The sequence below is a fragment of the Stegodyphus dumicola genome, chromosome X1 (genome assembly GCF_044657685.1).
Source record: "Stegodyphus dumicola isolate Sdum_Otavi_A_Nest chromosome X1, ASM4465768v1".
Lineage (NCBI taxonomy): Eukaryota > Metazoa > Arthropoda > Arachnida > Araneae > Eresidae > Stegodyphus > Stegodyphus dumicola.
In genome coordinates this window covers 105,268,816-105,281,556 of record NC_140780.1, presented here as the reverse complement: position 1 = coordinate 105,281,556, position 12,741 = coordinate 105,268,816, and the positions used below count along the sequence as shown (strand labels likewise).

Here is a 12,741-nt window from a genome sequence, read left to right as displayed (position 1 = left end):
GTGTTCCAGTTTATTTCAAGAGCCAGCATTTTTGCAGAAATAGTTTAGTACCAGGCCCAATTTTTGCAAAAATAGTTTAGTAACAGGCCCAATTAAAACTAATGGATCAAAGAGGCTATCATGTAGTTGATAAGACATCCTTTTTTGTTACTGTCTCTTCAGTTTTAGGTATCTTTAAATCATAAGAGAAACTGTCTGTGTTCATACTCCATGACATTTTCAAGGCCTTTGTAACCTGAGACTTATTAGTAACTTGAAGAGAATAATTCTGAGTTACACTTTCTCTATTCTTCAATAGTTCAGCATTATTTCAACATCATTTGTATAACTGCATTCCACTATGTTCTGGAAGACAGATTACCTGCAACTCTCTGGCTTCTTCCAGTGTGTTAGTCCAGCTATAATGTCATCTACATAAGTCTGAGTATGGTTGTTGAGGCACAAGGAAATTCAATCACTTCATCCATTGCTAACTGCTTCATGAACCTTATTTCAAGGAATGGTGCACTTGCTGTTCCGTATGTTACAGTCTTCGAACTATAAATCTGCACTGGCCTATTAATTAATTCTCTCTGTAAGATCAGCTGTAGGTTTCTTTAAGATGGTGCAATAAGAATTTGTCTACACATCTTCTGAACATAGCTCCTAGTGCAAAATTACCCTTTCAAATCTAATAATAATAGAAAATAAATGAACGTGGGGTATTCATTCCTACATTAATATTGAATTAAGTGGCTTGCCATTAGTAGTAGTTGTTGATGCAGTAAATGCAATGCAGAGCTTGGTAAAAGTTTTCTCCAGTCGATAAACTCCATGATAACTGAGATCATTGCAGGTCAATATTTCAACTTATCTAACTTCTTCTGTGTGATTGAAATCCTTATATTCCTTGAAAAAATCCTTATACCACGTTTTCATGTCCAAATCACTTTCTAGTTGATTCCACAGTTGATGTAGTCATTTCTCAGAAAGGATTTTAGATTCTCTTAATAATCATATCTTCTCTAATTAATTGTACTAGTCATCTTCCATCTGTCACTTTTGTTGATAATGTATGTTTCACAGTATATTCTTCTTCACTCAAAACATCCTTGATATTTTCTGTGCATTCAGCTTTTCGAAATCTTTCCAAAATTTTATTCTTCACTATTTAGAACTAAGCCACAGTAAATTTACTTCAGAATTACTCTTACATGAACTAGATGTGATGCATCCAAAAACTGTTTCTTGGAATCTTAATGGTTGATTTTCGATCAAAATTTTCCAGTTTTGAAAATTGCAACTATTCGGCCTCTAGTAACATGTCAACTTCCAAATTGGAGATCAGCTTATTGAACATCAGTACAAATATGTAAAGACTATGCATCTGAACTCCTTGATGGGATTACATTGGTAATTTTATAAATAACCAAGCTGTTGATTGATCTTAACACATTAAATCCTTATTTGAAATCCGTGCAGCTAGTTGATAATTAATATTTAATAACGTTCTCATTTATTCTGGATATGGAAGCATAAATCAGAGTTGCCAACTCCCGATTTAGGCGGGAGACTCCCGATTTACAATATATTTCTCCCGAATTTTTGTTATTCTTAAAATTTCTCACGATTTCTATGGAACTTGGCTTAATACTTTGTTATATGAACCCAAAAAAAAAAAAAAAAAAAAAAAAAAAAAGTGATTTTGGAAGTCTGAGAGGAATTGAATTTTCTCTAGATTATATCTAAAACAAAACCTTGCAAATTAGATAAATTCTGCTTTGTGAGTGAGAGCATATATGTATCCAGAAACATTCTCCAGTTCTCCAATGGGCATCGTGCTCCACTGCGTGTCATCTGCCATATATTAGCCAATAAGGACAAAGCAAGCTGTTATTTGGATGTTCTTTAGTTATTTTGGTCATATTGTCCTGAGTTGTGTGAGTACACATGCCTTCGGGAAATAGTTTTAGAAATTATCATCTTTTGTTATGTCTGCGAGAAAGGTGAAATACTCGTGTACGTTTCAAAAATCATACGCAGTTGACTTTCCTTCCATAATTTCCTCAAGGAAATGTAATAAATTTGCGATGTGTACCGCCTGTCGTTGCGATTTTTCGATTTCGCATGGTGGAAGGGCGAATGTTCTCAAACATGTGCTTACACAAAAACACAAGGACAACATGAGTTGTTTTGAGAAAAAAACGAAAAATTAAATTTTTCTTCGGAATCAAAGGACTAAAACGTTATTAATGCAGAATGTCTGTTCTCTGTCTTTTTACTGGAGCACAACCTGCCACTGAATGCATCGGATCACGCTGCAGCTTTATTTAGAAAAATGTTTCCCGATAGTGAAATCGCTAAGAAATACTGAAGTGCTAGAACCAAAACAGGTGCAATTGTTAAAGAAATGGGTTTGAAAAATAAATCTTCAGTTATTGATTGCGTTGAAACAGCTCCATTCTGCCTCTCTACGGATGGAAGCAATAATACCGATTCAAAACTGTATCCAATTGTTGTTTCTTTTTTTAATCCAGAGTCTTCAGAAATTGAGTGCAGTTTACTTTCTGTCCCCACTTTAGAAGGACATTTGACAGGCTTTAATATAGTACAGATAATTATTAAAATTTTAAAAGAAAATGCAGTCCCTCTGGATAATTGCTTAGTACTTAATGCCGATAATTCACCAGTATTGGTAGGCTTGGGAAGACTGGTGTTGCAGGCATCTTAAGAAAGGAAAATTCAGATTTGCAGATTAGGTGCACCTGTCACCCCTTAAATTTAGCAGCTGAAAAGGGGGCAGCTTCTTTACCAATAAATATGGATAAACACATTGTTGATATTTATTATTATCTTGAAAGGAGTTCTAAAAGGAAGGAAAAATTGAAACAGTTCCAACAGCAGTTTACAATTAGAAAACTTGGAGGAAGTTATAAAATCAGCTAGGATTGACACCCAGTGGAGTTTAATTGGAAAACTGAAAGATGCTGATGGAATTTTAAAATATAGTGAACTGTCTAGAATTATGTTGGCCATCTTGATAGTTCCCCGTAGTAATGCAGAGTGTGAAAGGATTTTCAGTATTGTTGCGAAAACGAGGACTAAATTTATATCCAATATTAGTGATCGCACATTAGAAAAACTTTTATTAGTGAAAGCAGGCCTATGTGGCATTTGCTATAAGCAAAATTATGAAGTTTCTTTGGTAAAGAAAGCAAAATCTGCCACTATTTATAACATTTGTACAAAAACTGATTAAAGTTTTTTTTTTTTTTGTTTCGTTGTTCTCTTAAATGATGTGAGTAATAAAATTTTTTTTATGTGTAAGGTATTTTTGTGTTGCTTGCATTTAAGAATTAGTTACAGTCAAAAGTCGTAAATTTGGACACCCATAATCCGGACCTCAAAGCTACAGACTTTCTGCGCATGTGTCGCATTCACGGATGTGCAGAGGCGTTTACGAGTGCGTGTAAGACCTTTACGGCTGTGAATATGCATGTGCGTTTAATGTGTAACGGACGGTATAAGCTAAGCTAAAATTATGTAATTCAGTTAATGTTGCAGATTGCGTTGTTCCTTAATCTTCAAGTTGGATCTGGCTTATTATTTTTGCAGACTGTTAGAGCAATTTTATAAGAGTAAGCTTGAACTTTCGATTATGTCAAATAGAATTTCCCATATATATTTACTAATATGTAAAAGATCTACAAAGCGAAAGTATGTTTCAAAATCCGAAATCTGTTTATCAATTTCACGCCGCGGCGCGCAATGAATTGGAAGTTGATCTGTCAGCACTATCCTTATCTTCAGGGCAGATGTTTTTATTTTATTTGGCTTATAATTCCTTACTAAATGTAGTATTTCATCTCGATGTACTCCGTCTTTGATATGATTTAAATCAAGTTCCTCGTCATTATAATTCGCTTCTGATAGTGAAGAAAGTGACCCAGAGGTTATTGAAAACGAAAAAATTTCGATTGACAAATTAGTCGGTATTCTCAACACGGCAATTATAGGACTTGAACAGCAGAACTTTGTAACTAAACAAGAAATTATGTCTGTTTAATAGAATCAAAGAGAAAGTATTATCACATGAAACGAAACAACTTACATTGAAAGAAATGTTTAATAAAGTAAACAAATAAATATTAAGCTTTTTCTTTTTGTAAATTTTGATACCCTTTAGATCATAATTGTTCTTTATTTCATAAATTATGGTTTCATATTTTTAATTTTGTAATTTCTGCATGCCATCTTACCAGATTTAAACTGATGATCTATAATCCGGAAAAATCGATAATCCGGAATCGCTGAAGTCCCGATGAGTCCGTATTAACGACTTTTGACTGTACTATTTAAAGTTAATTCATTATTAAAAACTATATTTTCAAAATTTAAAATCAAAAAGTCTTTTTAACATTGTGGAAAAAGCTCCTGATTTTTGAGTGTCATAGGTTGGCAAGTATGATAAATTTTTTATTTCTTTATAATAAACAAACTGGCAATTCCTTGTGTCATAAAACTTGACATACTTCCAGCAGAGCCATGACTAGGTATTTTTTCACCTGAGGCAAACAGGTAAATGTGTACCCCTATATACAATAACATTAACTGTGTCTTTTACATTTTTATATTGAACAAAGATAAGAGTACTAAATCATAGCATAGGTGTAATCTTGTAATAAATTTTAAGCTTTCTGAAGTTCTCTTACCGAAACAACAGTAAATAGCAATGCTAAAAATAGTCTTAATGCAAGCTCCGAATTCAGATATGATTGCACTAAACAGTATTCTTGAATCATCTTTAAAAGATCTGATCTTGCTTTAGTGATGAGAGTTATTGAAATGTGGTATTTGAAAACTAGGTATTTTTGCAGGAATGAATACCTTCAGCATTTATATCATTTGGATATTCAAGTGCTAAGATGCTCTTCAAAAATACTTTAATCCAATAATATTAAATTTGCACCATTTAGAAACTGGAAATTGGAAGCTGTCTCATTAAATTTTTCATCTCCATTTTAGCTGTGAACTAATATTCGTATAGTCTTATGTTTCCACTACAAAAAAAGTATTAGTTCTTTTATCAGTTGATTCTTGATCACCTGATTTACTAATTTTTTTGTTTTTCATTTTCTTCGTATTTGGCTGATATATTGATCAAGAGTTAGAGATAATTCTATCGTGTTTACATGTTTGGTTCAGTATGGCATAGCAAGATATGGGCTATTTGCCTAAGGAGAGAGATGTCGTTGTGGAGGACGTTTTACAAGAAATATGCTGATGTTAATTTGCACACTGGTAAAACGATAAAAATACCCTTGCAGCTAACTAATTTGTTGGGAATTGATATTAGGTTAAGCATAAAGCTTTAAGTTCAGTTAAGTTTTAGATTGTGGTATCTTAATTGCCTTTTTTTATCTCTTGCAGTATTAAATTTCACACATAAAATTTTAAATTGATTTGCTTAAAGAGGCTCTTAGTTTCAAACCATTGCAATGATATAAGCATTTGATCCTTTATATAAATTTAAGGGATTTATACAAATGTAAAACAGTAATAATGAGCTGAAAGTTATAGAAAATGTGGTAAGGATTTTTCTGTCTCATTTTAAATATTAAATCATTAAGAATTAATTAATCTTTTGATTTGATTTATTGATTAAATAAAAGCACTTGAGTGTACACATGCTCAAAAATATAGCACCTTTTTTATTGCTTTTACAATATTTTAACACTGCCGTTCGATACATTTTAAAATTGAATGAATGTTGACAATAATTTATATTTTAATACATTTATAAAATTTTGCAGCTAATTTTGTGCCCCTTCTATATCTTCACCTGAGGCAAGTGCCTCACATGCTTAACCCCTTTCCTGGCTCTGACTTCCAGCATCTAAAATGGTGCGAATTGGAATTCTTATTTCTTCTGAATTACTAACATACTATTGCATTTCCTAATAGCACATTTTTTTCCTCCATGTCAAAAGACAGCTTGATTGATTTTTGTGAAAATCACATACATGCATTCTTATTTATAATCTCGATGCTTCCATCTTTGCTTTGGTTTACTGCTGATTGATGGCACCATTGTTGAGTAGGTGATGGATTAATAAATGAAGTTTTTATGGCATTTGGAACATATGAACTTGGAATTATATTTTATGATGAATAAATGAAGTTTTTATGGGATTTGGAACATATGAACTTGAATTATATTTTATGATTAAATGTTCCTTACCAAGACAGTTTAAACACAATTTATTGTTTTTAACAATTTCATATCTTTGATTTGGACTTAATTTTAAAAATGAGTCATATTTTTGTAGAAGATGATGATTATTTTTGCATATGGGGCAGGTCAGAGTGTTATTGATTTTAATCAATAACACTAAATCAATCGATGATTCTGGTAGAGATGCGCCAGATATCAGACTGTTAATAGGAGCTGACTATTCCGGATAGTTGATGATGAATAATATCATTCCAATTGACAAAAACCATTAATTCCAATTGAAATATTTTAATCAATATCATCAGAGCCTTTGAGTTTGAACTTTTTTCTAACGGATGTTTCACTGTGCTAGTATTTCAATTAATGTTATCTAATAATTGACATCTTTTTTCTAGAAATGAAATTTAAGTTTAATAAGTTTCTGAAGTATAATATTTAATAACCAGAATATTCAATAAATTATTTTTTCATACTTTAAAACATTCACAGAGTTACCAACTCTCCCGATTTTCGACTGCCCTCCCGCCAACCCGATTTACAATATATTTCTCCCGACTTTTTCTTATTTTTAAAATTTCTCGCGATTTTTATGGAACTTGGCTTAATATTTCGTTATATGAACCCCCCCCCAAAAAAAAGTGATTTTGGACGTCTGAAAGCAGTTTAATTTTATCTAGATTATATCTAAAACAAAACCTTGTGAATCAGATGAGAATTTCTACTTTGTGAGTGACAGCATACGTATCCAAAAACGTCTCTCCAGTTCTCCAATGGGCATTGAACTCCACTACGTGTCATCTGGCACATATCAGCTAATGAGCACAAAGCAAGCTCAAGGCTGTTATTTGTATGTTCTTTAGTTATTTTGGTCATTTTGTCCTGAGTTGTGAGAGTACACGTACCTTCGGGAAATAGTTTTAGAAATTATCATCTTTTGTTATGTCTGCGAGAAAGGTGAAATGCTCGTGTATGTTTCAAAAATCATACACAGTTGACTATCCTTCCATTATTTCCTCAAGGAAATGTAAGAAATTTGCGATGTGTACTGCCTGTCGTTGTGATTTTTCGGCTTCGCATGGTGGAAGGGCGGATGTTCTCAAACATGTGCCTACACAAAAACACAAGGACAACATGAGTTGTTTTGAAAAAAGCGAAAAATTAAATTTTTCTTCGGAAACAAAGGACCAAAAAGTTATTAATGCAGAATGTCTGTTCTCTGCCTTAACCTGCCACTGAATGCATACGCTGCAGCTTTATTTAAAAAAATGTTTCCCTGATAGTAAAATCGCTAAGAAATACTCAAGTTCAAGGACCAAAACAGGTGCAATTGTTAAAGAAATGGGTTTGAAAAAAAAATCTTCAGTTATTGATTGCATTAAAACAGCTCCGTTCTGCCTCTTTTCGGATGGAAGCAATAATAGCCAAATTTCGGATGGATTCAAAACTGTATCCAGTTGTTTCTTTTTTTAAATTCAGAGTCTTCAGAAGTTGAGTGTAGTTTACTTTCTGTCCCCACTTTAGAAGGAGATTTGATAGGCTTTAATATAGCATAGCTAATTATTAAAACTTTAAAAGAAAAAGCAGCTCCTCTGGATAATTTGCTTAGCACTTGGTGCCGATAATGCACCAGTAATGATAGGCTTGAAGACTGTTGTTGCAATCATCTTAAGAAAGGAAAATTCAGATTTGCAGATTATGAGGTGCACATGTCACCTCTTAAATTTAGCAGCTGAAAAAAGGGGCAGCTTCTTTACAAATAAATGTGGATGATCACATTGTTGATATTTATTATTATCTTGAAAGGAGTTTTAAAATGAAGGAAAAATTGAAACAGTTCCAACAGCTGCATAACTAATATTAGTGATGACACATTAGAAAAACTTTTATTAGCGAAAACAGGCCTATGTGGCAGTTGCTATGAACAAAATTATGAAGTTTCTTTCTTAAAGAAAGCAAAATCTGCCAGTTTTCATAACATTTGTACGAAAAGTGTCTTTTTTTTTTCCTTAAACGATGCAAGTACTAAAAATGTTTCTTATGTGTAAGTTATTTTTGTGTTGCTTGCATTTAAGAATTAGTAACTATTTAAAGTTAATTCATTATTAAAAACTATATTTTTATCATTTAAAAAGTCTTTGTAACATTTTAAAAAGTCTCCTGATTTTTGAGTGTTATAGGTTGGCAAGTATGCATTCAGAATCTTTTCATTTTTAGTAACGTTATCTAATACATATCTTATCCCCTTCAATGATTCGAAAGTTAATTTATGTAAGTCCATTATTGATTTTATATGCCTCTCGGTTAAGATTCTTTTATTTTCATACTCATCTTGAAGAGCTTTAAATAGAGTTCTGAAAGTTCATGAGCAGTTTCAAGATTTTTTCCCCTTCATCATTTAATACTTCTGTTAACTGAATATTAACCACAATAAAAATTTCGATTTCCATTTGCTATATTTACCAGAAAATTTAGGAATTGGCTATTCTGGCAAAGTGTACTTGTACCGTAGAGTCAAATTTACTACAATCACTCTTATATTCATAATGTACAGTAGAGGATAGAATTTCCATAATTCTTACCTCCAGAAATTTGTATGCAACTGTACACAGACAAATAAACTGTCAATAATTATTCATTTATGTTAAAAATAATTTGAAAGTAATTTCTGGGATGTAAAATGTTTACATTTAATTAAAAAAGTGATCTTTTATAGACATATCTAGTCTTGTAATTTTTTTCTTTGAATTCTTTCTTGATTAAATTTCAAAATTTTCAGTGGATGATCACTTTGCAAAAGCGTTAGGAGATACATGGCACCAACTTCAACAATCAAAGACAGTTGCAACTGATCCTGTAAGGACAACTCATTCTCCAAATTCACCGCAGCCTCAGTTTTTGCATCAGACTCCAGAGATTTTGTCATAATTTTAGAAATATTTATTTATAAACTGATTATGTATTAATATATTTGTTGTAGCTTTTATGTTTCTTTTAATACTGCTGCTGTTGGTAAAGGAACACAGATGAGAGAATTCCTATTTTTTTTTAACTTTGAATTAGGGGTAGTTTTTTATTTGTAATGTTGGAAGCCATAATTTAAATTCTATTAAAAATTGCTTATAACTATTTTTAAGGAAAAAGTGTATGTTATATACTGTTAGTGTCTTACCATTATGAAAACTGACTTTTTTTTTAATTACCATTTATATTCTATAGCATTTATAATAGAAGTTCTGAGACAGATTTATAGAACTGTTTCAATCTCACAATCCCATTAGAAGTCTTTCATTGGATGGCATTCCTGTATAAGCAATAGTTAACTATATCTCACATTTAATGTTTTAACAGCACTTCTAAGTATTATAAACTTCTCAATAATACTTTTTTAAATCTAGATTTTGATCTTAACTATGTGTGTAATAATAAACTGTTGGTACTCAGACCTGTTTTCTTGGTACTTCTGAGGTTTGAGAAGGTACTTGTGGTTAAATGAAATGCAAATTGAGTAATTTTCATGTATGAAAATGTATCCTTACTTTCTTGTTTTTAATATTTACATTTTCCTAAGATTTATTTTCAGATATAGATTGGTTAAAAAAAAAGTGTGGGGGGGGGAAACACTGGAAGGTATCCAAAAAATATTTAAATAGTTCAGAGCAAACATTCTCCCTTTGTTACCAAGCTTCTTTAAAATCTTACTTTGTACATGCCAAAAGGTTGTCATATGAATTTCTTAGAGCTGTTAATAGCTTTTTGTTAATGTTTTAAATTGCAGTGCTGTATTAATGACTTTTAAAATTTTTATGTTTTTCATTTGTCATGACGGTTTATAATTTTGTCTGCAATCCTTTATGAGTGCATGATTTTTTTCTATAGTGTTGATGTTGCATATTGTTTTAAATATAAATCAAAGTCTGCATGTGTTTGTAGTACCGTGCAATGTAGATTTTACTGATGTAAAAATGTTATTTAAGATGAACAAATATGTGTTATTATGAGCATAGAATAAATCTTACTTGTTTCTGTGCATATTTAAAAACAAGTTTTTGTAGAAGCATGTTGTCATAGTCTAGGTAACAAAATATATTTTTCCTAGCCAGATAGTTAAAAGTTAGTTTCTGAAACTGCAAAATTTTTGCTACTGATTATTTTTTCTCATGAAATCAAATGCGTTGCTTACATAATTTAAAAATTTCGAGTGAAATATTGTTATGCAAAGGGAAAAGAAAGGTTGTGTAAAGCCATACAACAGGCATGTGCTTGTAGAATTAAGAAAAATTAGTATTTTTTGTAGTTTTTTTTAGTACAAAATAACTCATTGTTCTGTATTTTTTAAAAAAATTTTTTATTAATATGAGCAGAAATCTTTCCAGTTTGCTGATTATATTCACTGGTAACAATACTGTATGCAACTGTAAGTACATTGGGAGTTGAAAGATGAAGTTAATTTTAGATTATTCATTTTTTGTGGATTTTAGTTCTTTTTTTTTAATCTCATTTGATTAAAAGAATTTTGGTTTTCTGTATGTAATACGTATCTGGATATTGTAAATTTTTCCCATGCACAAAGTATTATTTTCCATATTCTTTAGGGTGAAATTCCATGATAATGAATATGCATTGAAATATTTCTTTTCTTTAGAAATAGTATTTTTATTTGAATGAATGTTCTGTTTTCGTGATTCCTTAAATTATGCAGTTTATTAATGAAGCTATACATTTATAATATAAATTTTTTATTGTATTTACTATTTTTCTCATCTGAGGGCCCCCCCTTTTTTTTACCATATAAGAATCTGTTCACTGTAAGGAATATTTTAATTTGTGTTTTATCTTTTCAATAGATGTTGATTGATCATATATTATCATTTAGTATAATATATATATATATATTGCATGTATAAGGATTTAATGTTGAATTGTTTTGTTGGTCTTTATGTATTAACATTAGTATTTTAGAAAGTATGGCAATCTTTTAAAGTTAGTATTGTTTGCATGAGGGGTTATCAAATTTGGGCTTGAATAGAAATTATTAAGTGATTTTTTAAGCATTAATGTTTTTAAATAAGCAATTAGGTTATTAAAATTCTTACCTGTACTGTATAATTTTATAATATATTAAAACACAAGACAATTCGTTATTCATAATTAGCATTTCATTGCATGTGTGTGATTTATCATTGCTAGTTATTTTTTCATTTTTCAGTGACCTTGGTAACTTTTTAAAATTTAATCTCAACATAAACCTTTTTAGTATATTAAATTTTTATTCATATGGAATCAAGTAAACAGAGTGAAGGGATATTAAAAAATCATCTAGTCAAAAAAAGTCACAAATGAAGAAAGTTTTGAGAAATCCTGCTTTAGGTAATATCTTATATATGTAAGCTTCCCTTTATTTTCTGTTTAGTGGAATGTCGTGGCATGCACGTTACACTGAAAAATGCTTTAAAAAATTGTCATAGTTCAACTATAAAGTGGTAGTCTGTAAGTTTTAGTGCCTTCTGATAGTGTGATATTAAGGAAATATATTGCTCTTTGCTTAACTTTATAAAAATTTAATTTTATTTATAATATGTAATAAAATTCTCAAGAGAATATTGTATTTCAAAGTAAATTTGAATTGCTTTATGTAAATTACTGAAATATTAAATCTTGGAAATGCATTGTGTGGTATTATTTCTTAATGTAAATATGGTATACTTGATAGTATATTGAAACTATTATGCTTTTTTGCTGTATGTGCTTATTTTGTGATACAAAGATACAGTGAAAAAAAGCATTTAAAAATATAAAACTCAAGGCATAAAAATAATAAATGTGCAATACTGAATTTTTTAAAGAAGATTTCATAAGAATGAAAGCAAAAGAAATCCATAAAGATCTTGCAAGATTTTGGATATTGAAATTTCTGCAGAAATTTTTGTTTAACTTGTGTGAAAAACACTTGCCTTAAAGCTATGTAGCAACTGTATATATGTATATATTATAAGATCATCATTTTTTGTAAAGGTTGTCAGGTGAAATTCCATTCGACGTATTTAACAAATATCATAATTTTGGTTTTGGAAAAATTAGATTGGCATTCTGCTGTGTTTTAGATGTTTGTAGTATGTACTAGAACTGCTGTTATTATTTTTGGCATTTTTAAATAAATATATATATAATGAGGAGTTTTATGTATTTTGTTTAAGTCCTTATTTTTCAACTCACAGAAGAAGGCAAGAATTACTAGGAATTATTTTTTAATCTTAAGACTGATGGAAATGTATAACGTAATCGGTCTTGACATAAGTAAAAAGAAAATTATATAGATATAGCTTTAAAATTAAATAAAGGGTGTAGATAATATGTATGTGAAAATATGCCTTCATGGTGTAGTGGCCACACTTGGCACATATGTATTTGAGAATATCATAAATGTCCTCTAATTTACTATTATTTTTTAAGTGTTAATCATTGTACAAGCTGTGATGTTTTTCTTTTGGTTAGAAATTATGAACTTAAGGAATTTGAATTAATTAATA

General features: G+C 30.4%; 1 protein-coding gene across 3 annotated transcripts in view; it reads left to right on the top strand.

The window, feature by feature from the left end:
- Window positions 1–12,387, top strand: part of LOC118181840 (uncharacterized) — a 70,536-nt gene extending 58,149 nt beyond the window's left edge. For all 3 annotated transcript variants that reach the window (XM_035351041.2, XM_035351040.2, XM_035351042.2), the window contains exon 5: window positions 8,991–12,387. In XM_035351041.2, the coding sequence (XP_035206932.1) occupies window positions 8,991–9,139 (149 nt within the window). In that variant the 3' untranslated portion in view covers window positions 9,140–12,387. The remainder of the gene's footprint in view (window positions 1–8,990) is intronic.
- Window positions 12,388–12,741: the final 354 nt, after the last annotated feature.